This window comes from Rhinatrema bivittatum, chromosome 2 (assembly GCF_901001135.1).
Source record: "Rhinatrema bivittatum chromosome 2, aRhiBiv1.1, whole genome shotgun sequence".
Classification (NCBI taxonomy): domain Eukaryota; kingdom Metazoa; phylum Chordata; class Amphibia; order Gymnophiona; family Rhinatrematidae; genus Rhinatrema; species Rhinatrema bivittatum.
Window position 1 is genome coordinate 755,316,845 of NC_042616.1, and position 25,637 is coordinate 755,342,481.

General features: G+C 47.0%; 1 protein-coding gene across 1 annotated transcript in view; it reads right to left on the bottom strand.

The window, feature by feature from the left end:
- The window catches only part of ENPP2 (ectonucleotide pyrophosphatase/phosphodiesterase 2), a 639,793-nt gene that overhangs the window by 377,422 nt on the left and 236,734 nt on the right, over positions 1-25,637 (bottom strand). Inside the window, 1 exon segment of the mRNA XM_029591948.1 lies at positions 3,887-3,952. Coding sequence (XP_029447808.1) covers positions 3,887-3,952 — 66 coding nt within the window.

Below are 25,637 nucleotides of genomic sequence, written 5' to 3' on the forward strand. Positions count from 1 at the left end.
AATTCGGGCACTCAACATGGAGTTATGGTATATTTTCCTACCAGACTCATCTAAGTATTTGTTATCTTTCGCTGGCGGGTATGAGGAATGCGACTGTTTTCTTAAATCTTTGCATCGCTGATTCTACCACAATTGAAGCATGAGGTAATTGTGGTATAGAATATGGTGATGTTTTCCTCATACGAAATTTTATGTCCATCTTCCTGGATACCGCTGAGATTGCGTAAGGTGTTTCCCAGGATTTCTGTAAGACGGCGTGCAGGATTTCTTGTGGTGGAAGAGATGTTGGTTCTCCTGGAGTATCAAAAAATTTTAGGAGACCAAGGGTTTCTGACCTAGGGTCTGTCTCTTTTTGGACCTCTAGATGCAGTATTGTACCCAATTTTTCTAGAAATTTTGGGTATGTAAGGTCTTCCGGAGGGAAATATGGCTCCTGAGGTTGTTCCTGCGGATCCGATGGGATGTTTGCGGTGAAGGAGAGTCAAATGATGTATCCTGTTTATAATTTGGTTAAGCTGGTTGGTTTGCTATGGGAGATGTCCGAGGCTCTACCGACTGTTCTCTATTAGTTTGCATCTTATGTTCCGGAGAACTATCAGCAGCAATATTAGTTATTTTGAATGATGACTGAAGAGTTTCATAAAACCCTGCTAAGGATTGGGACAATTGATAAAATGTCTCTTTTGTACGAGGGGGCATTATTGCATGATCATCTGGTTCTTGTGACCCACCTGCTTTAGGGTGGCTTGGCGTGTTCTGAGGTAAAGTAGTATATACTTTATGGTCTTTCTGTTTTTTGTCGCATATGATGTCCCGCGAATCCTCTGAAGCTGTAGAAGCGTTAGAGGAATCAACTTGCATGACTTCTCTGTGGGAGAAGGTGTTTGAAGTGGTACATGAGATGATATAGAAGTCGAAGGGCTTACTTCCCATGTTGCACTCCTTTTTTCAGACTTTCTGTGGTGGGAGTGCCGAGAGTGCTTATGATAATAGTGTGACGAAGAGTCTGTATGATTTGTACGTGAAGACGGTGATCGCTTTCTACATTTTATTGTATACTCTGTCGAAGTAGCTCTCGAAGAGAGGGAAGTACCTGAACGAGGTGACGTTAGCGATGGAGAGGTGGAATAAGATCTTCTGGAATGTCCACGTCGTCGCTTTAAGCCATGATCTGGTGATTTGCGCACTGATTTGGGTTTATGCGCACAACTCTTGTGCGCATATCTGTTTTGCTCTATGTGCCCAGGAGTGATCGGCGCAGATGTCTCCGGCGCCATTGCATACAGACAGATCCCTGCGCTGTGCGCGTAGATGTCATTGGTGCCATGCGCGCAGGTGTTGCTGCTTCTGTGCGCACAGGTGTCTTCGGCGCCGTGTGCGTAGAAATCTTCGGCGTCTTATGCACGGAAATCTTCGGCGCCATGTGCGCAGGGTACTTCTGCACCGTGGGCACAGAAGTTTTCTGCGCCGTGCGCACAGGGTCTTTCGGCGTCCAGCGCCCAAGTGTCTTCGGCGCCGTGCGCCAGTCTTGTGCACAGAAGGTATTTTAAGCGCAGACGTTTTAGGCGCTTGGATGTCTGGCGCCGATGTCTCCTGCGCCGGCGATTCTGGGACTGTGGATTTTTAAAATCCAATTGCCCTTGCTGGTTCGTCAAATCCTTACCTCCAATTTGGAGGATTGAGGATCCCACGACGATGCCCTCTTTTTTGAGGGAGCCTGTAACGAGTAGGGCCAGGGTGACGAATGAGCCTCCGATGGCTCCGATGAGGCAAAAAGTTCCTGAAGTCTATAGGCCCGTTGTTTTAGGGCTCTTGGAGACATTCTTGTAACAATACTCACAATCGTCATGATTGTGATCTGGCCCCAGGCATCGGTAACATCGGTCATGACCATCCGTGACCGACATTACCTTACCGCAATTACAGGGTTTAAAACCCCAATTTTGACATTTCTATTTTTCAACGCTGAGAAGAACCGTTCCGCGTGTGTCCCGCTTCGCGGAAAAAACCAGACTGAGGAGATTCCGTTACTTTCCTGCGCGGGAACACACGCACAGCCGCAGAGAGCAAAGCTCTAATCTCTGCTTTGACAAGCTCCGCCTCCCGGACCTGATTGACAGATCCCATGACAGCATGGCTAATTCAGCCCTGCTATTGACGGGAAATATATGTTTACCCCACTACATATGTTTTATGTAATTGCCTCTGTTTATGTAATTGCACTATTTGAGGCACTGTTATTGTTATTATGTAAAACGTTTTGATTTGTAATCCTGATACAAGAAATTCGGTATATAAAACTGTTAAATAAATAAATAAAATAAATACATACGCACATATGTAGGCCAACACATGAATACACATATTTCAATGGATTGAAATGCGCATACTTTACCCACCTATTTTTTAAATAAATGTGCATATATTTGCAAGTGAAAATAAAGTATGACTTGTTTACCTGAGTCAAGATTTACATGCTTGAATCAGTGTATTTTAACACATATGTTCATGGGTGAAGTTACCAGTTTAACTGATTAGTCTTTCTTCAGGTCAGTGAGACCCTCCTAAGTTCTTCAGCCTGAACTCCTCCCTCCCTCCCGTTTTCCAGACCTCCCACCTAGTCAATACTACACAATAAGCACTTTTATTATCATTTATGTCAGATATTTAGCAGGTAATAAACTGGAAAATATATGTGCATGACTTTTAAAATAGTACCTTTCGTGCGTTAACTGTTGGCCTCACCCAGGAATGCCCCATACCACCTCTATTTTTTTTTATTGTGTATGTTTGTGAGCAAAAGTGAAAGAATGTGCATATTTGGTACATTTATAACACAAAATATGCAAGTAGTTGCTACTAACGCACGTATATGCTAATTTGTGCAAGTACAACATTTTGAAAATTCACCTTTTAGAACCTAAATGTCAAACCTAGCCATAGTATAGTATTTATGCATGTAAGTGGACCTGCAGAGATGTACAGTATGTTAGTATATTATAAACTATGCAGCTGGAGCAGTATAGTTTATAAAATACCACATATTTCTCCAAAAGTACATACAGATATTGCCAGAAGAAGAAAATACTCTCTACTTATTTTATAATATATGTGCATATATTTTAGATGCATAAAAATAATTTTAAAAAATGCATGCATAACCCCCCCCCCCCCCGCAATCTAAACACAGACAGGTAGATTTTAAAAGCATTGCTTGCATGGGCCGTGCATCACAAATAAAGAGGCAGAAAAGGGACGGGACATGGGCATTCTGGGGGGGAAGAGTATCTCTCTAACTGAGTCTTTGACACTCTCTCTATATCCCACTGTAAGGTGGGCACTTTCAACTCAGGGTGGGTTTTGGGGGGGGGAGGGCAGAATGTGGTTTCAGCTAGTCAGAGCCCTCAGTATGACAGAAGTCTCACCAGACTCTGCCCTTATGTCATGTCAGAGTAGTGTCAGTGTGGTAAGGAGAGAAACCACTTCCCATTGGGAGGGATGAAATTTTGGTATAAAAATCCTTGCCCCCACTGGAAGCAGGAGTCATCTTTAGTGGGTTGCTGAGAGTTGAGGAATGAGGATTCCAAGGCTGGAGTCCTGACAGTCTTGGAGCCCTCTCCCACTAAAGGGCTGAAGAGTGATTTATTTTTTCCTACGGAAGTGAAGAGCTACTGATGTACAGAGGATGTCTGTATAAAAAGTTCTAAATAAATAGATAAATCTTTCCCCACAAGTAAGGAAAGGTGTATCAGGTAAAATGTAGTAGCAACAAAGAAATAACATGTATTGATATAAATATATGGGTTCTTTCCATTCTTCTATTTCACAGAAATTATACCAAAAAATAACAAAACCCCCCCCCCCCCCCCCCCAAAATAAATCTTACCTTTCATTGTCTGGTAAGTGTAGCCACTGTAGCATTGTCAATATTCTCCGTTCATGAGCAATGACCCTGCAATACAAAGAGAACCAAAGAGCCAGGAGTAATTAAACAGGTAGCTGATCATATCTTCCATGTGGTCAAATACTACTTTGAAAAACAAATCAATTTACTGTATGCATCAAATAAAAATTAGTTTGGTATATATATGCTTAAATATTTTCTGCTTGTTTGTATATTGATACACAGGCTCCCACAGAGTTCAGTAAAAGTGGTACAATACAACAGGGAGGATAAAATACAAGTTTCAAGTGCCACAAACTACAGGTGTGCTTTTTTTTTTTTATCCAAATATGAAATCATGATGAATTAATCGATTTCTGGTTTGGATTGTTGCAACCAAAACCAGATAGCAAGTCACAAGAAAAACCCTAAATCTTTTTCAGTTCAGTCAGTCCAGTGCCATTAGAAAGTTGATGAGAGAAGCAAAGTAATGCATTTTTATTGCAAGCCAAACAGAGCAGAGATGACTAGAGATGGGATAAGGAAGAAGAAGGACTAATTATGTTTCAGCACTTTTTCCAACCAGCCTAGTCCACTCAGCTGCATGTCATAATTCATTTAATTTTAAGATAAAATAACTACTCAAAGTTTCACTTTTTTCAGTCATTCCTTTAGTGTATCTTGGTGAAAGATAGCAAATGTTGCTTACCTATAACAGGTGTTCTCACAGGACAGCAGGATGTTAGTCCTCACATATGGGTGACATCAAAGGATGGAGCCCTGTACGGAAAACTTTTCTGTCAAAGTTTCTACAAAGTTTTGACTGACACTGGCACACTGAGTGCACTGAGCATGCTCAGCCTGCAAGTATCCCTGTGAGCCACAGGTGTCTCCCTCAGTCTCGTCTTATAGCTAAAAGTGCAAGCGAAACTAAAATAAAAGTATACAGACCCAATTCCGCGGGGTGGTGGATGGGTTTTGTGAGGATTAACATCCTGCTGTCCAATGAGAACACCTGTTATAGGTAAGCAACATTTGCTTTCTCACAGAACAAGCAGGATGGTAGTCCTCACATATGGGTGAGTATCGAGCTGAGGATGCCCGAGAGTGCACCAAATGCACCCAAGACACGCAAAAGGCGCAATGACGGGGGTGGAATTTGGAAAGGAGGTCATCCTGAAACCCTTAACGGGTTGGTGGAAGGATGTTGGGTAGTTAAACCGAAAAGAATAAGAGCAGACGGACTGGCCAAACATGGAGCATGCCGGCTAGTCGTATCTAAGCAATAATGGGCTGCGAAGGTATGGAGAGAGCTCCAGGTTGCAGGCCTGATAAACATGTACAAGCAAGCAGCGGCCGAGGGGAAGCTATTGAGGCTGGGACAGACGCAAACAGAGTGTGGTTACACACAGTGTTGTAGTGAAATGCCCTGCTTGTTGGTAGGAAAAAGGAGGAGGAATAGGTCTGTTTTCCCACTGGAACTCGCAGCTTGACTCTTGCCACAGAAGGAAAGAGTTAGGTGGAATTCCTATGGAATGTAGTGCGATCTAGATAGAATGCAAGTGCACTATTATTGTTCAAGAAATGGAAAAACCCTCTCGCTTTGGTGAGAGGAGAGGTGTTGGGACAAATGGGCAGAGTATATTCTGAGTAAGGTGAGATTGCAACGTCTACCTTAAGAAGGATATGAAGTTGAATACGTAAAACCACTCTGTCACGGAGGAAACTCAGGGTCGGATGAGTATGTGACAAGGTGTGTAACTCACTGACCCTGTTGGCAGAAATGACATTTATGAGGGAAAGAATTTCCCATTGCCAAACTGTGAAATGAGAGGAATGGAAAGGTTCGAACGGAGAACATATGAGACTTATAAGGATACGATATAGGTTCATTCCGTTGACTAGTGATGAAAATAGAGGCGGCTTGATCAGTGGCTAATCCATGGTAAGCTGACTTAAAAGGGGTTTACCGTTAATTGGAATACATCAATTGGAACAGAGGTGTACCTATGTGGAGGATGTTCTGGGAGAGCAGAATCCGAGGGAGCAAGAGAAAAGTATGGTGTGAAAAAGAAAAAGGGTAATACCCTTTGTATGCGTCATGTGGTAAATCATGCCATTTTGAATGGTAGGATTATGTGTGGAAGGTTTTGTGATGCTACCAGTACCTGAGAACATCAGTGAGTCTACGATTTGAGACTGACTTGTGGAAGGCAAATTGGTTACTGGTGTGATAGATTGAGAAGTATGGGAAGCATACTGGTCTCGGCCAGGACATGGGTCTGAGGAACAGTGAATCCCGTCCCAGTTCAACATTAGAAGAGTGCTGGCTATGAGAGGCAGCAGAAGAGACACATTTAAGAGGCCCTTGATGGAACGCATTGGAAACATGTGTAGGGAGTAGAATCTGTGCACCGTATGGTTCGGTTGACCTCAGTGTTAGAAGATTTTCCCCCACTACACATGTAGTCCGAGACCATTCGAGAGGATGGAAACCTACATGGAGGTCTGCTAGTGCGTTCAGTAAATCTCTTAGATAAGTGGCCCGGAGAATACATGGAAGTGAGCAAGGGCCAAGGGTAGAGCTGTGCAGATTCCTTGCAGAGCAGCAAAAAGGTTGTGTGTGCTTGTGTGTTGGAAAGCACATTGTCCCTATGCTGTCTGTCTGTATGCACAAAGATTTGTTGCAGAGGCAGTATTGGAAGGCATAAGGGTATAACTCATGGCTACAAGCTCCAGGAAGTTCATGTGAAACTGTGCCTGGAGTGGAATAGATGGATATTGGGTTGAGAAGCTTTTAGGTCAAACTTTACAACCCTGAGTAAATGCGAGCATGAGCAGAATCAGACTAGGATTTGGTTCTAGATCTGCAATATGGATGAGGGACGAATGCAGTTGAACAGCTTAGACCCACCGATAATGGAAATTCACTGAATCTAACCCATAGCAGTTTTGGATCTATGAAGAAAGTGCATACTGAAAAAACCCCATGGCCCAACAATGAAGAATTGAGGGGCTGAGGTTATGGAAAATGCACGCAGGGACATGTAAGAATTTATTAGAATGTCTGGGCGTATGCTGGACAGGAAGGTCATTATGACTGTGGTGTCCAGAAGTGTTGTATAAGGGATTTATGGCAGTGACAATAATTCCAGGTAGTAAATGTATAGTGAGTCATGAAGTTAGAGATCCCTGCGTGGGACTGACTGTGGTTATGCAGCTGTGCATGCAAGGAAGGCATAAATGATGTTGCACCTCTGTAGAGAAAACAACAGTCACCGATAGTAATTCAATGAAATACCCTAGTTGCCGAAGCTGGTGCAACCGGCAGAGCTGGGATTGTAATATTGTTGACTCACCATGAGGCACAGAGAAAGATTAGAGGTAATATACTTACTGCGATATAGAAGCATGGTGACGAGAGATACCATTTTACCTGTGCCTTCTGAAGAAAGTTGGTATTTCTGAGGTCCAGGATGGGCGGAGAGTAACTACTTTCTGTTGAAAGAAAGAATAGTGTAATTAAAACTCCCCAACCAACCCCCCCCCCCTGCGCTTTTGTAGCGTCTGGGGGAGTGTACCGGGAACCTTGGTACAAAGTGGGGTGGCCGCTCTGATATCCGGCCAGTTGGGAGACCAGGAGGTGTCAAGTTGGAGGGGCTGATGTAATCTGGATATCATGTAAGCTTCCTCGGGAGCATGAGCGGTAAAGTCTTACCCGCATTTCTGTGTGCTGTACACGGAGACATCGAGACCTGTCGTCAGGCTTCAAGGTGTACTTGCACTTGAGGTAGTAGTTGCTGGATCTCGTGTTTAGCAGATCTGCGAATGCATCTGGAACTTTGGTTCTGAATTAGGAACCAGAAGCCAGAGTATTAAGCAGTATAGAGCCCCGTTGCTGAAAATGGGAGGCTGTCCTGATGTAATCCCAAAGAAATTATAGGGACATTCTCTTGGTATTGTGGCTGATATAGCTGGCATAGCGATATGTGACACTAATACAGTTCTTGAAAGGTACATGACCTAGAACTTTTTGAACCATGTGGCCCAAATTAGAGAAAACAACTCAATGGGAATGCCGCAGAAGCGGGTACTTACCATCCGACGTGGATCGCCAAAGGATGAGCCAGTGAAGATTGCTGGCTCCGTGGAATTCAGGAGTCATCGAGGGAGTAGACGCCCATCTCAACTCTGATGCCTGGTATGGTGGCGCAGGTATAGAGGAGACAGGCTGAGCGTGGCTGGTGCTACCGCCGTAATTAGTGGAGGGCCACAATCCCGCACCGATGTCGGAAGGGTACGCCTCGGGAACAGGGGAGCCAATTAACAGCTTGTGAACCCGGTCCTCATCGCAGCGGCTCAATGCCTCGTGATGCCAGTGCAGAATTCTTCGGAACTCGTTCCAGTGTTTCTGGAGCACCAAGGACTGCCAATACTGTGCGATGTCGATGGCAGTGGTGATGTTGCTCGGCCCGAGCATTCTCCAGCATCGAGAAGGATAGCACCGATGTGCTGGATGGCGTCAGTGGCGGACGGTCACCGTGTCGGTGACGATGCATGCCACAGTGCTCGGCCCGGTCTTTCCCCAGCGCCGAGATGGATGCCCTCACTGTCTTGGATGGTGACGGATGACGGACTGTCAGCATGCCTGCACTGCTCCTGGCACTATGTAATGTCGTAGGCTAATACGGGGCTTTAATACGAACCCAAGCATGGAGCACTGTGTTTAGGTGAGAGCATTACGTGGCTATGTCGGTATTGACGGTGTCGATGGCAGCCGAAGCGGCCTTGAGGGTATCGTCAAAAATATATATGAAAAAATGTCGATGATCCGGGCAGCAACGATGACAGTGACGGAAGCACTGACTGCATCGGCGTAGGTATCTATGAAAATGATGTGGCATTGAATAATCGAAAAAACATCGTTGGTATCAGAAAAATGATACTGGCATCAACGGAGTCGATGACCGCATTGATAGGAACGTCGAAGACACCGATGGAAGTGACGTGGGCGTCGAGGGCATCGATGTATGGAGGCGGGTGCCAATGGCATCGGTGGCATGGCCACAGGCATCGACGGCATCGATTGGATTGACTCGGGCACCAATGGCATCGATGCCACCGACACGGGCATCGATGGCACCGATATGGCACCGATGGAATCGATGCTGGCATGGATGCCATCGATGGAAATGACCCTGGCATCGATGGAAGTGCCCTGGGCGACGATGGCATCGACCCGAGCATGGATGGCACTGACGACACAAAGTGTGGGTCGATGGCATCCATGAAACCCAAGGAAAAATCAGTGCCATGGATGAAAAACATGGATGGTACTGATAGAAATGATGCACAGACCGATGGCATCAGTGTACCCGCGGGGGGAGGGGTACAGATGGCATCTAAGAATCCAGGACGGTCTGAAGGGGGTACCAAAGGTAGCGATAGGGGCATCGACTGAGCGAGGGTACCGAGGAAATCAAAAGACCTGAAATCGACAGGGGCCCTAGCGGTAACGGAAACCGTGGAAGTCCCTGTCCCACTAGCGCTAATAAGCAGGCAGAGTGTCACAGAGGGACACTCGCAGGCTATGTGCGGCTAACTGAAAACATAGGGAGAGGGAAGGCCACAGTCAGTTGGCAGGCCAGGGAGGTGACAGGAACCGACCGAAGAAACAGGGCATAGTACTCACTGAGTGTCGAATAAACGTACGCGAAGGGAGACCCGTGCAGGGAAAAGTGTTTGTGAAGTAAAAGTTTAAGTGTTTCTGTAAGGAAACAGTATTAGAATTTCTCACAGAGCTCCTAACCGCTATGCTTACTGCAGAGCAGAAAAAAGACGACTGAGGGAGACACCTGTGGCTCATAGAGATAATTGCAGGCTGAGCATGCTCAGTGCACTCAGTGTGCCACTGTCAGTCAAAGCTTTGTAGAAACTTTGACAGAAAAGTCTTCCGTACAGTGCTCCATCCTGTGATGTCACCCATATGTGAGGACTACCATCCTGCTTGTCCTGTGAGAAAGCAGGAGTCCTGAAGTTTCTTGCTTCAAAGTGCAGCATTCAAGAAAAGATTTACATAGTTGAATTTTGGGATCAAACTGATAGTAGACAGCGAGGTAAGCTACCACTGCCCCAGCTACTGCTTTTTTTATCTGGTTGATCCTGCCAGTATCATATGCTTATATCAAAGATTAAATCATGTACACAGCTGGTACAGTGAAATTACAAATGGTTCATTAAATCAATTATGGTTCCTTTGATTGGGCCACAAGTTACTTGGATAATTTTGGTAATTTTAGTGCTAATACACTAAAATTACCACATTTATCAGACCAAAACCAATCGGGGCTCACCCAGCCACTTTGGTGACTCTAGCTAACCTTGGGCCAATCACATATCCCCATTCTGGCAACCATATGTTCCATGGATATCTGCCATATAAACTTCAGATGGTAATATTTTAATATCATTTTATATAGTGCCCAAAATCAAATGCTTCTGAGAAGTTTACAATAAAATATAAAACAAAACTATAATTATAAAAGAAAAAAAATCATCCCTAATCCCATCTCCCCCTAACCTAACTAGCCCATCCACCCCCTCACTCTCTACAATCCATCCTTCCCCCCAGTTTCTTCAAACACAAAGGCTGATCAGAATGCCCAATAAGGAGTTAATGGCATAAGTTCTGGCCTCAACAGAGAATACTAGAATTACAAATTCCATACCTAAACTTAATAAAATTCTCAGGTAACCTCCCTAACCAAAAACTTGGTTAAAAAGGAAGAATATCTCTCTAGAGACACTTAGGGTTAGTACACATAGCAGAGGCATAGGATCATAAGAATAGGAACTTGTCCCCTCCCCCTTTCTAAAAGTAAGAGTTTTTTTTGTTGGTTTGTTTTTTTAAAGAGACGGAATCTAATTAGAGATGCAGGATTGGATAAGAAGCTGGAACAGCATTCACCTGTTCCCATCTTGCAGAATGTATTCACTATTAGAAGGCCATCAATAGAGGAAAGGTACTCTGCCATCTTTCAAACAATGCTATGGAGTATCATTTGTAAACAATACCCATTAATGGTGAGATTATTTACCTGATAATCTCGTTTTCCTTAGTGTAGACAGATGGACTCAGAACAAATGGGTATAGTGTGCTCGTGCTAGCAGTTGGAGACGGATCTGACGTCAGCACGGGTACATATACCCCCACAGGAAGTGAAGCTCTTCAGTAATCTTCCTTGCAAAAGCTGTTGATGGATATATGTGTACTGACGATCAATGAAATAGTGAAAACAGGATTCCCCTGACCGATTGATAGTAGCTGGAGACCGCCAGCATTCCCAACTGGAAGGCGTCGACACCTGGTAGAGTGGACGCACTCATGTAAGAAGTGATAAGGCTTACCTTGAATCGGTGAAACCAATGTATACAGGCAGCTGGGCGGGATGCTGAGTCCATCTGTCTACACCAAGGAAAATGAGATTATCAGGTAAGTAATCTCACCATTTCCTGTCGTGTAGCCAGATGGACTCAGAACAAATGGGATGTACAAAAGCTTTACTCCCGGACTGGGCGGGAGGCTGCCTGAGGACCGTGTAAGACCGCCCTCGCAAATGCTGTATCCTCCCTGGCCTGGACATCCAGACGGTAGAACCTGGAGAAGGTATGGAGGGAGGACCATGTCACCGCTTTACAGATTTCTGCAGACGACAGCATCCTAGATTCTGCCCAAGATGCTGCCTGGGCTCTGGTAGAATGGGCCTTGACTTGTAGAGGCGGTGACTTCCCAGCCTCTACGTAGGTCGCTCTGATGACTTCTTTAATCCAGCGGGCGATGGTGGGCCGAGAGGCCACTTCTCCTTGTTTCTTCCCGCTGTGAAGGACGAACACATGGTCAGTCTTTCGTACTGTTTCTGTCATTTCCAGATATCTGGGCAGTAATCTGCCGATGTCGAGATGGCGTAGCAAACGCCCTTCTTCTGATTTCTTCAAACCCGCCTTGGTAGGCAGGGATATGGTCTGGTTGAGGTGAAATTGTGAGACTACCTTAGGCAAGAAGGATGGAACCGTGCGAAGATGGATAGCTTCTGGAGTGATTCTGAGAAAGGGATCACGGCAAGACAGTGCTTGTAGCTCTGAGATGCAGCTTGCTGAACATACAGCCAGCAAGAACACCATCTTTAAAGTGAGAGAACGGAGAGACAGGCCCCGAAGGGGTCTGAAGGTGGATCCCGCGAGGAAATCCAAAACTATGTTGAGGTCCCACAAAGGCACTGGCCACTTCAGAGGCGGACGAATGTGCTTGACTCCTTTCAGGAAGCGAGAAACATCTGGATGCGTGGCAATGGTCTTGCCATCCCTCCTGGGACCGTAGCAAGACAGCGCAGCCACCTGAACCTTGATGGAGCTGAGGGAGAGACCCTTCTGAAGTCCATCCTGCAGGAAATCCAAAACAATAGGGATTGTGGTCGCATGCGGATTGGTGCCGTGAGTGTCGCACCAGTCTTCAAATACTCTCCAGATCCTGACATAGGTGAGGGATGTGGAAAACTTGCGCGCTCGGAGGAGTGTATCTATCACTGGCTCCGAGTAACCTCTTTTCTTCAGTCTAGCCCTCTCAATGGCCAGACCGTAAGAGAGAATTGAGCTGGATCCTCGTGAAGGATGGGACCTTGACGTAGCAGGTCCGAGAGGAGGCAGGGGAAGGGGCTCCCCTGCCAGTAGTCTTCTCATGTCCGCGTACCAGGGTCTTCTTGGCCAATCTGGTACCACTAGAAGAACTAGGCCCCGGTGCTTCTGAATCTTGTGGATGATGGCGCCCAGCAGATTGGAAACACGCTCAGCGAGCGTGCAGGCTCTCCAAACTGATTTGGAGACGGAAATTACTGAAGAGCTTCACTTCCTGTGGGGGTATATGTACCCGTGCTGACGTCAGATCCGTCTCCAACTGCTGGCACGAGCACACTATACCCATTTGTTCTGAGTCCATCTGGCTACACGACAGGAAATGTCTGCTTTAGAGGATACTAGTACTAGCCTGAGGATCCCATATTCTACTCAAAGCAGCAGAAGCAGCAGGAAAACCATCTCCCAAGCTTACTCTCCAGCCTCTTCCCCCAAGGGAGGTGGCAGATCAGTAGCCCCCACCCTCTAAAAACAATGGGTGAAAGGGAGTATAGTTCTCCAGTCCAACAAACTGACTTATTGGAAGCAGAAGCTGGTAGAGAAGTGCAGGAATAGGAATGCCAAAGACAGAAGGACAGTGGAAATACAGCAGAGGAAAAAATGGACTCCCCATGCAGTACTATAAGCATCATCATTGCCACTTCTCCCACTTTTATCTGCCACTCTCCATGGTCTCTACAGAATGGGCTCTTCTGACATTAGGCCATAAGTTCAGTGGTTGGTAGCAGATAATATATCTTCCCCCATCGCAGCAAAGGAGATCCCAGCATAAATTGCAGTTACAAGGTACCTTGGAGAGCTCATCAAGGTAATGGCAACAGACTCATTGGCATATTGAGCACACAAGGAAACAATCTGATTACGTCTGGCCAAGATCATCCAGCATTTCCTTCCTACCTATCAACCAGTGTGCCTAGTGAACTGGTAATATCAATGAAAAGGGATATCACTGGTCAATATCTTTTCAGCTGGCACCAGAATTGATGGACAAGTTGTCCTTCATTAAAATAAATGTAACAAAGCCCAAAAAGTCATTGGAGCACAGAAAAATTAGTTAAAATATCTCTTTTTAACCTTGCTTATTTTTAAATTTGTTATTTTATTGACATTCATGTTTGTTCTTTTTTATTCGAGCTTTTTAAAGTTGTTTATTGCTTACTTTTTGTTTTACTCTGTTCTTGGTTGTATAATTTTACTATTATGATGTATTCTTGTTCATCGCCTAGTCCTTTTAGCATTAGGCAATTCATAAATAATGTAAATGTAAAATGTAATTTTTGTTTTAAGAAAGGGAAAACCTCAGACAGCCTGACAACAGTAATCACTCAAAAAAGATGTTGGACTGCAAGCAAAAGCAAGTTTGCTTACCGCAAACAGTGTTTTCGGTAGATAGCAGGATGAATTAGCCATGTTCTCTGGGACATCCTTCTGGGCAGTCTGTCGCAGAATCCTCTCAAAGTATACAGAGCTGTGCTCTGTGCAGCAGTTCCCACATGATTTCCCTCCCCTGTTCAGTTAAAGAAAGCATACACCTGCAGCAATCAGAGAGAATATAGGACAGATATAGAGTCAAGATGTAAGCTGTCTAGGGAGGAGGGTGGGGACGCATGGCAAATTCATCCTGCTATCTAGGGAAAACACAGTTTGGGTAAGCAAACTTGCTTTTATGTCCATAGATAAGCAGGCTGAATTAGCCATGCTCTCTGGAAGTCCCCAGCTGTGAATTCTAAAGCACACTGTCCAGTCAGTTTATTCTTAGCTTTGTAAAAAAAAAAAAAAAAAATTGGAGGACAGTGTGCAAAGGAATTAACGAATTCCATGGCCAGCTTAAGTTTTGGTAGCAAAGTGTAATACTGCTTCCCCACTGCTGCATCAGATTGAGTCTGCTGCTTCAGACAATAGTACGATGTGAAGGTATGTAAAGAGGACCATGTGGCTGCTCTGCAGATATCCAAAATGAGTACATCTTTTAGGTAGCTATGGATATTGCTGTGGCTCATATATGATGTACCTTTACACCATCTGGGAGTTTATCCTTATGTGAGGAATAACAGAATTTTATACAGTGGAATAACCAAGTTACCAATGTTTGCTTAGAAACTGGCATACCTGGTGCACAAATTCCGGGGAAAGTCCCCCGGGTCCCCACTCGACACCATTAGAATAGGAAATATTATCCTTCTGTTCTCTTGGGCCTAGTTCAGAGAGAGTGGGGATTAATGTGGGGGGGCGGGGGGCCTTCCTGGGCCACCTGGTCCACGGAATAAATGCTCACTCCGGGGGATCTTCCTTTCCCCCCAGGTCTAGTACTAGCTCTTTTCTTAGGCTTACTAGCCATCAGAGCCATGGAAGAGGCCACCTGCCCCCCCCCCCTGCACAGGAGGCACACAACCGTAGAGCATCCAGCTGTCAAAGCAAGATCACAGGCCTGTCAGGGCTCTAAAAATGGCCGTTTCAGCCAAGCTCCGCTGTTTAAACTCTTCCCCTGAAGTCCCAGGGGAAAACAAATAGCGGCGTTGAGCAATCACAAGGGAGCTGCGAAAAAAACAAAATGGCGCCCGCGGCAAAAATAGCCCAGGCTCGCGTTCCACGGAGGAGGAAGCAACAGCAGAAAAAAACAAAACACTGCTAGCACAGAACACTCCTGCCATGCCTCAGAAACAGCTAGGAAGGGCAGGGAAGTTGCTCCCCTGACCCAAGGCAGCCTCAGCAGGATCGGATGGCCCTCCCCCCCAGCTGAAGAGACAGAGTCTCACCAGCAAGACAGCTGGGCTCAGCACTGCCTGCGACCTATAGTCCTCCGAGAAGCCCTGAAGCAGAGAACAAACATTGAAGAAAAAAACCCTATAGATACAATTTTTTTTTTAACTAGAAAACCAAGGAAACAGAAATCTCCAAAGGGGCACTTCCCTTTCCAAGGTACTGGAGGGGGGCTTCGGGATGTAGAGGGAGCCAGTCCCCTGGCTATCAACAACCCTGAAATCCACAGGCTCTTACAGTCAGGGGTATCCAAACCCCCCCCCCGTTCGCCCGGCTCCACCCAAGGGATGGCCCGCAATAGGAACCTAGCACCTTCGGGAGCATAGTCCAACTCATGCAAGAGCTGCAGGATGCATAACCACCATCTGCTGGAGACAGAGAAATACTGAGGAGCTGGAGGTGGCACCCTTGGATCAGGCAGTGCCTCAAAGTTTGTTCTGTGCCTTCATCTGCTGATGGGAGTGCATAACCCACTGGTCTGGACTGATCTGAGTATGACCAGGAATGGCAGGTGAATGAATTTTTCCAAAACGATGTTGATATCCCAAGGACCCGCTGGCTTTGTGATGGGTGGACGAAGCCTTATTGTTCCACACATGAAACGAGATACTAATGGATGCGTAGAAATGGATTTTCCATTTACGGAAAAAAGTGGTATGCAGCTATAGCACTCAAGTGTACTCAAATGGATAATACCACTAGTCCAGTGGAAAACAGCTGGAGGAGATATTGAATGATTTGTCACAGAGCTGTGAAGCTGATCTACCACTGTAGCATATCTGTACCATTTTCCAGCATAAGTTTTCCATGTAGATGGTTTCCTAGCAGAAATATGAATTTGCTCAATGTCTGGTGGGAGAGCAAGATGATTTAAGGCCTTCCTTTCAATCTCCAGGCTGTCAGATGTAGGGAAAAGTGTAGGCAGTGAAGAAGTGTGCCCTCTTCCTGTGATATCAGGTCCTCTCGGTTTCCCAATTGTATCGGCATTTGAATTGTCAAATACATGAGGTAGGCATACCATGGTTGTATGGGCCACGCTGGGGCAATGAGAAAAAGATATGATTTGTCTGTTATGCACTTCTGGATTACCCTTCCCAACATGCGTACTGGTGGGTAAGCATATAACAGGTTCTCTGTCCAAGGGAATAGAAATGCATCTTGGACTATTCCGCGAGCACTGGGGTAGATAGAGCAACACCATGGTCGTTCTGTGTTGGCTTCCGTTGTGAAGAGGTCTATGTAGGGCATTCCCCATTTCCTGAATACACAGTTTGATACTTCTTGATTCAGTTCCCACACATAGGGGTGGAATATCCTGCTGAGCCTGTCAGCTTCTGTGTTTCTTATTACTGGGAGATATATTGGTTGCAGCTGGATGGAATGGTTAAATGCCCACTCCAGTGCTAGCACCGCCTCCCTGTAAAGAGTCCATGAACCAGACCCTCCTTCTTTATTTATGGAACATGGCTACTTGGTTGTCCGTGTATATCATTCCTTATAGCCCTCAACTCAAGCAGATTTATCTGCAGGTGTTTTTCATGTGGTGACCAAATCCCTTGAGTTTTTAGGTGTAGTACATGTGCACTCCAACAATGAGTGGATGCATCTGTTGTCACAGTGATCTGATATTCTGGTGATCAAACTAGAGCTCCCATGTGCAGAACTCAGGGTGAGAGCCACCAATCTATATCCGAGGTCATAGAGCGAGTCAGAAGAATTTGATGAGACATTAGTTGGTTGTGTTGAGAACATTGAGCTTTTAGTCCCCATTGAAGTCAATGCATGTGAAAACGCATGTGTGGTACCACAAATAGGGCTGCTGCCATATGACCCAACATTTTTAGAATTTGGTGACCTGAGGCACTCCAATGAGTCTTTAATATAGAGGCCAGTTCCTAAAGTTTGGACTCATTCTAGTGGAAGGAAAGCTTTGCAGAGCTTGGTGTTTATTAATGCTCCAATGAAATGGAGGATTTGGGTAGGAACTTGGTGCAACTTTTTGTAGATGATTATGAATCCCAACTTGTCCAAGCAGATTATAGACTGCTGTAGGTGCAAAAGAAGTATTTTCGGTTTTGAGGAAACTAGGAGGGAAACCAGGTAGGGAAAAATCTTGATGCACTTCCTGAGAAGATGGGCCACAGCCACTGCTAGACATTTTGTGAAAACTCTGGGTGCTGAGGATAGGCCATATGGAAGTAACTTGTATTGATAATATGTCTTGTTCACTTGAAAGCAAAGGTATCTGCACAAGGTCGGATGCACTGGAATGTGGGCATATGCATCTTTGAGGTCCAATGAGCACATCCAATCGTTGGGTTGCAGAAATGGAAGAATGGTTTTGAGTCGTTATCTTGAATTTTCTTTTTCTGAATGAAACTGTTCAAAGCTTGAAAATCTAACATAGGTCTGAGACCCCCAGCCTTTCTTGAAGATGAGAAAGTATTAGGAGTAAAACCCCTGGGTATGTTGCCTGTGGGATAGCTGTTGTATGGCATTCTGATCCAGAAGCACTTGCACTTCTTTGTGAAGCAAGTCCATGTTTCTGCAATCTCTTTGTGGATAAACTAAATGGGGTAGATGGGAGGTTATATGGAAGTTTAGTTGATATCCATTATTCACAATACTGAGAACCCAACAGTCCAATATTATGGAGGGCCATACTTGGTAGGATGAGAATATTCTTCCCCCCACTGCTAGCATTGGCTGTGGCATTGCTTTGCTCAAAACCTTTGTTGAGGCTTCTGACTCAGGACTTGTGCCTGCTTTCTGCTGGAGCGGTGTTCTTTGGCGATTTCTTGATTGAGGTTGCTAAGATTGCTGTCTCTGAAATTGGTAAGCCACTTTACAATAAGACGTGAATAGTCTATATATTGACGACGTTGGTAGATTGGTCATTTGTATGGGTAATAATGTTTCGAGGAATAATACTCTGTTGCTACTCTGAGCGATGAGACTGCTAAATATTTTCTTTTAATTGCAAGATCATCTCCCTCAATCTGTCGCCAAACAGACTGACTCCCTTGCAAGGGAGATCAGCAAGTTTTTCATGAACATAGTCTCCTATGGCACATGCCCTAAGCCAGGTAATTCTTCGTGCTGCTATGGCAGTTGCCGACATTCTTGCAAAGATGTCGAAGGCTTCATATACTATTCTTATCAGATGGCATAAGCCTTCTTCCATAATCGGACAGCAGAGTTGCTTATCTGTAACAGGTGTTCTCCCAGGACAGCAGGATGTTAGTCCTCACATATGGGTGATATCATCAGATGGAGCCTTGTTACAGAACACTTTGTCAAAGTTTCTAGAACTTTGATTGGCACACTGAGTGTGCCCAGCATGCCTCTAACCCTGCAGCCACCAGGGGTAACCCTTTGGTCTCGTTTGTAGCAAAAGTACAAGCGAAAAATAAAATAATAAACTGTAAATGAACCCAACTCCGCGGGGTGGCGGGCGGGTTTCATGAGGACTAACATCCTGCTGTCCTGGAAGAACACCTGTTACAGGTATAGCCAATTTCTGCTTTCTCCCAGAACAAGCAGGATGGTTAGTCCTCATATATGGGTGAATAGCAAGCTACAGGCTGAGTCATACGTATGAGGCCAAGCAGCACTCAACATGTGCAACAGACACAACAACTGGGGAGCTGTTGGCAAGGATGAGGCAGCCTGAAATTCACAGCAGGTCGAGGCAGGATGAATTGGGTTCCTACACTGGAAACAAATTTCTTAGGACAGACTGGCAAAGATGGAACCCTGTCGCCCACCCTTGTCCAGGCTATTAATGAGCTGCGAAGGTGTGGAAGAGAGCTCTAAGTCGCAGTCCTGCAGATGTCAGCAATCGGTACTGAACGGTAGTGCGTACTGAAGTTGCCATTGCTCATGACTGAGTGTGCCTTCACTCGTCCCTTGCAGTGGAAGGCCTGCTGGCTGGTAACAGAATGTGATGCAGTCTGCCAACCAGTTTGACAGTGTTTGCTTGCCCACCGCATTCCCAAGTTGTTCTTATTAAAAGAAACAAAGAGTTGGGTGGACTTCCTGTGGGCTGTATGCGATCTAAGTAAAACGCAAGAGCATGCTTACAGTCCAAGGTGTGGAGAGCTCACTCACCTGGGTGAGTGTGAGGTCTTAGAAAAAAGTGGGCAAGACTATGGACTGATTTAAATGGAAATCAGTTATCATCTTAGGAAGGAATTTAGGGTGAGTGCGGAGAACCACCCAGACATGGAGTAACCTTGTGTAGGGTGAGTAGGTCACAAAGGCCTGTAACTCACTCACTCTGCAAGCAGACATGATGGCTACTAGGAAAAGAACTTTCCATGTAAGGTATCTGAGTTCGCAGGAGTGCAAGGGCTCAAAAGGAGTATGCATGAGCCATGCAAGTACCACATTGAGTGGTCCATGCCATGACTGGTAGTTGTAGAGGAGGCTAAACTGTACTAAGGCTCTCATGAAGTGACTCACCAGGGGTTGAGCCATTATTGGGGCATCCCCTATTCCTTAATGGTAAGCAGAGATGATACTAAGGTGCACTCGGATAGATGATGTCTGGAGACCAGATTCCCAGAGGTGCCAGAGATAATCTAACAGACTCGATATGAGGCAAGAAAAGGGATCGAAGCACTTGCACTTCCTTGTGATAAATATCTTCCATTTAGAGCGGTAGGATTTCCGCGTGGAAGGCTTCCGTGAAGCTACTAGAACTTGAGATGCATCACTGGAAAGGTTGAGTGTTTGTAGTATCAGCCTTTCAACATCCAGGCCCGTCAGAGAGAGCGCCTGGAGGTTCGGGTGGCGTAATTTGCCATGATTATGTGTTATGAGTTTGGGCGACTTGCCCAGGCAAATGGGGTCCTGGACAGAAAGGTCACGAAGTATGGGAAACCAAACTTTGCGCAGCCAATACGGGGCTATGAGAATCATTAAGCCCCAGTCCTGTTGTAGCTTCATGAGAGTCTTGCTTATTAGCAGAATCGGAGGATATGCATAAAGCAGGCCTTTGTTCCAGGGACGAGCAAAGGCATCTCTGGCTGGTGCATGCCGGTCCTGTGGAGGGAGCAGAAGCTTTCCACTTTGTGGTTCTGACTGGACGCAAATAGGTCGATGGTCGGATGACCCCACCGGTGTAAGATTCTGCTCGCAACCGAGGGATCCAGAGACCATTCATGGGGCTGGAAACGTCAGCTGACGCGGTCTGCCAGTGCATTTTGAATGCCCGCTAGATAAGTGGCTCACAGAAGAATGGAATGCGACAGGGCCCAGGCCCAAATCTGTGCCGCCTCCTGGCAAAGCAGATAAGAGCCCATGCCCCCGTCTGCTCAGGTACCACATTGCAACTTGGTTGTCTGTTTGAATCAAGACAACTCTGTTGGAGAGACAATCCTGAAATGCATAAAGGCGTACCGTGTTATTTGACGCTCCAGCTGTTGTCCAAGTCCCTTAAGTTTGAAGGCCTTGGATGTGGGCTCCCCAACCTAGGTTGGAGGTGTCCGTAGTTAGGTTCACCTGAGGAGCCGGTTGCTAGAAAGGAAGACCCATTTGTAAGTTGGCTTTGTGTGTTCTCCAGGCAAGGGACAGACGAAGCTGGCTGGATATGTGTACCAGGGACGACAGCAGCTGAGTAGCTCGTCGCCACGGGGATTTCAGAGTACATTGGGTCATTCTCATGGCCAGGCGTGCCATAGGGGTGACATGGACTGTTGATGCCATGTGGCCGAGCAACCTAACTGGCCAGCTGAGGCTCTTTTTTGACGGCGGATAAAGCTGGCAAGGTTGGACAGCGTAGTCACACGGTCGTTGGGTAAGAATGCTGTGGATAGTGTCGTGTCTAGGTCTGCTCCTATAAAGGAGAGAAGATGAGACAGTGTCAACCGGGATTTGGGGTAACTGATTAGAAATCCCAATGAGTTTAGAAGCCTTATGGTGAGACTGAGAGAGTCAAGGGCTCCTTGTTTTGACTGGCTTTTTATGAGCCAGTCGTCCAGGTATGGAAAAACGTGTACGCTTCTGCTGTGTAACTGCGCAGCCACGACTACCAGGCACTTCGTAAAGACTCAAGGTGCCGAGGCTAGGCCAAATGATAGTACTTTGTATTGATAGTGACTGTGGCCCACCACAAATTGCAAATATTTGCGATGAGGTGGGGATATCGCAATATGGACGTATGCGTCTTGCAGGGCCAGAGAGCAGAGCCAATCCCCTTGTTGAAGTAGATGCCCAAGGATACTATCCTGAACCGTTCCTTGTGAAGAAATGTATTCAAGGTACAGAGGTCTAGAATAGGCCGGAGGCCGCTGGTCTTTTTTGGAATCAGGAAATATCTGGAGTAGAACCCTTTTTCCTGCTGATTTGGTGGATGCGGTTCCATGGCTCTGACCGACAGAAGGGTTGAGAGCTCAGACTCTAGTTTCCCTGTGTGGTCGTCCCAGCTCCAGGATGGAATGGGTGGGAAGGCCGAGGGTATTTTTGAAAAATTTAGATGGTAACCATGGGTTACGATGGACAGTACCCACTGGTCCATGGTGATTGGATGCCAATTTGTTGCAAAGTGACACAGGTGGCCCCCAACTGGAATATGGCTGCTGCTCTCTGGAAGAGTGTCAAAATCCAGACACGGGGCCAACTTGTGGAGCTGGCTGTGGTCTAGATGTTCTCACTTGGCGCGCATGTCCCCTCTGAAGTGCCCGAGCCGGTCGTGCATGGGACACAAGAGGGTAATATCTGCGTGGCCTGTAGAATGGTTTCTTGGGTTCTCTACGCGTGGCCCTGCGGGCTACGGAGGGAACATCTGGGGAGACAGTTGACAAATGGCGCAGGGTCTCATGATGGTCCTTTAACTGAGCCACTGCATCATGGGTTTTATCTCCAAACAGGTTGTCTCCAGTACAGGGTAGATCTGCCAGTTTGTCCTGCACTTCCAGGCGTAGGTCTGAGGCCTTAAGCCAGGCCCAGCATCTAGCACTGATGCCCGCTGCCGAGACTCTGGATGCCATTTCAAAAGAATCGTAGGCAGCTCTGACTTCATGTTTACCTGCTTCCATTCTTTTTTGTAGGATGGAGGATAAGGCTTCTTGTTGTTGTGGTAATGTCTCCGTAATCTCCTGGACTTGTTTCCAGAGATTTCTATTATATTGGGTCATGTAAAGTTGATATGCTGCAATTCACGATATCAACATGGACCCTTGGAAAATTCTTCGTCCCAATGCATCCGATGCTTTCTGTTCCTTACCGTGAGGATCAGAGAAATGTGGACACGATCGTTTAGCCTTTTCTGAGCTGATTCCATAACTACAGAGCGGTGGGGCAGCTGACTTTTGAAAACCTGGAGCTTGTTGAACCAGGTAGGTAGTATCTGTCTTTTTATTGACTGGAGGTACTATACCTGGATGTTCCCACAGGCGGTGTATGAGGTCCAAAAGAACTTCATGTATCGGTTTTGCCATTATTTCTTTTGGAGCATCTACAAATTGTAAGACCTCCAACATTTTATGGCGAGCATCTTCCTCTGAGACCAGTGTAAAAGGTATAGTTTCAGACATCTCTGACAAAACTGGCAAAGAAAAGATCTTCTGGAGGAGATCTTTGCCTTTCCTCCAGTGGTGAAGGCTCTGAGACCAAGTCCTCAGATGTCTGTGAGGAATCATCTGAGGATGCATCATCCCGTGGATTATAGGGACTTTCTTCTTCTCTTGGTGGAGCTCCCGATGGAGGAAGCATGCCAAAGCTGAGAGGGCAGAAAGGTATCGATGGATGCGGTGCCAGCATCGAGGGATGCGGGGTAGATGAGGTGCGCTTGGTATCGGTAGCCCTGATGGCCCTGGAATGGGCTCTAGCATTAACTGTTCCCGTGGAGGGATGTGGCCGGGAATAGATCCTTCCTCCTCCATCGGACATGCCAGCATGTCCTCCTGCCATCGGACATGCCAGCATATCCGATGGCAGAGGAGTCGATAAGGCACCAATGAGCATATCGAGGTGCTCGAGGAAGCCGGTTCTGGGGCCGGTATGGAGGCCGGCACTGGCGGAGACTGGAAGCCTCGTAAAGCTTTCAGCACTGCCTCTTGGACCATGTGGTCCAATTCCTCCTGGGAAGCCGGCATGGGTGGTACAGCAATCGGGGTAGGAGACAGGCTAGGCGTCACTGAAGCATGCAGGGGGGCCCGTAGGGGCTCGGTGCCTAGCACCAGTATCAGTGGGGAATGCCTAGGGGTCCCGGGTCCAGAGGAGTACGAGGGCTCCTCTCCCCGGGCCCTCTTTGCAGGCGGCTCGATGGAAGTCGATGCCGCTGCGGTATTGGTGCCAGCATCGGTCGGGGACGCCCATTGGTGCTGGTGTCTATGTTTCCCTCAGTGCTCGGTCCGGTCTTTCCCCGGCACTGAGGACGATGATGTCAATGTCCTTGATGGAGTCTGTGACGGACGGTCACCCTGTCCACGGTGCTCCTGGCGAATCATCTCAGAGGTCAATGGACCCTCCATGATCAGTGGCACTTGAACTGGTGACGATGGAGCAGTATGTTTTGAAGCAAACAACTGCTCCATTTCGTCCAGGCAAGCGAGACGGCCTTTGGGGGTCATTTGTGCACAACTAGGGCATCGACGAATGTCGTGCAAGGGGCCTAAGCACAAAACACAGACTTCATGCGGGTTCGTTATGGACATGGTCCTTGGACACTCTGGGCATTTCCTAAATCCGGTCGCCATGTTAAAATTTGGTGGGCGCACGCTCGGTGACCATCGGGCACCGAACCGGTAAGCCGCTGGGAACCGACCGCAAGTACCGAAAAAACACTTATCGAGCATCAGAGGGAACGAAGCGCGATGGGGGACCCCGATGAGGGATTTTTTAAGAAGATAAACTTCAAATAGTTCTGTGAGGAAAGTTGTGAGAAATTTCTCACTGAACTCCTAAATCATGAGGCAACTGGTGCGTGGAAAAAAAAGAGACTGAAGGGGGACCCCTGGTGGCTGCAGGGTTAGTGGCATGCTGGGCATGCTCAGTGTGCCAGTCAAAGTTCTAGAAACTTTGACAAAAAAGTGTTCCATGATAGGGCTCCATCTGATGATGTCACCCATATGTGAGGACTACCATCCTGCTTCTCCTGGGAGAATTAGTTTGAGCTTGTGTTTGAGCATCAGCACTAGAGGGGGAATGTTTCCATGCTTGTAAACATTCAAACAGTACTGAGTAATAGAGATGTGAATCGTGTCCTCGATCGTCTTAACGATCGATTTCGGCTGGGAGGGGGAGGGAATCGTATCGTCGCCGTTTGGGTGTTTAGAGTATCGTGAAAATCGTTAAAATCGTGAACCGGCACACTAAAACCCCCTAAAACCCACCCCCGACCCTTTAAATTAAATCCCCCACCCTCCCGAACCCCCCCCCAAATGCCTTAAATTACCTGGGGGTCCAGCGGCGGTCCAGAACGGCCTCCTGCAATTGAATCATGTCTTCAGCCAGCGCCATTCTGCGCCGCCATTTTGCAAAATGGCGGCGCAAAATGGCGGGCGGCCATAGACCAACACGATTCGACTGCAGGAGGTCGTTCCGGGACCCCGCTGGACTTTTGGCAAGTCTTGTGGGGGTCAGGAGGCCCCCCCAAGCTGGCCAAAAGTCCCTGGGGGTCCAGCGGGGGTCCGGGAGCGATCTCCTGCCGCGAATTGTTTTCCGTACGGAAAATGGCGCCGGCAGGAGATCGACTGCAGGAGGTCGTTCAGCGGGGGTTTCCGGACCCCCGCTGAACGACCTGCAGTCGATCTCCTGCCGGTGCCATTTTCCGTACAGAAATCGACTGCAGGAGGTCATTCAGCGGGGGTCCGGAACCCCCGCTGAACGACCTCCTGCAGTCGATCTCCTGCCGGCACCATTTTCCGTACGGAAAACGATTCGTGGCAGGAGATCGCTCCCGGACCCCCGCTGGACCCCCAGGACTTTTGGCCGCTTGGGGGGGCCTCCTGACCCCCACAAGACTTGCCAAAAGGTCCAGTGGGGGTCCGGAACGACCTCCTGCAGTCGAATCGTGTTGGTCTATGGCCGCCGCCATTTTGCGCCGCCATTTTGCAAAATGGCGGCGCAGAATGGCGCCGGCTGAAGACAACACGGATCAATTGCAGGAGGCCGTTCCGGACCGCCGCTGGACCCCCAGGTAATTTAAGGCATTTGGGGGGGTTCGGGAGGGTGGGGGGATTAATTTAAAGGGTCGGGGTGGGTTTTAGGGTGTTTTAGTGTGTGCCGGTTTTCCTGCCCTCCCCCTTCCCCCCGATTTACGATTTTTTTACGATAAATTGGGGGAATTGGTATTGTATCG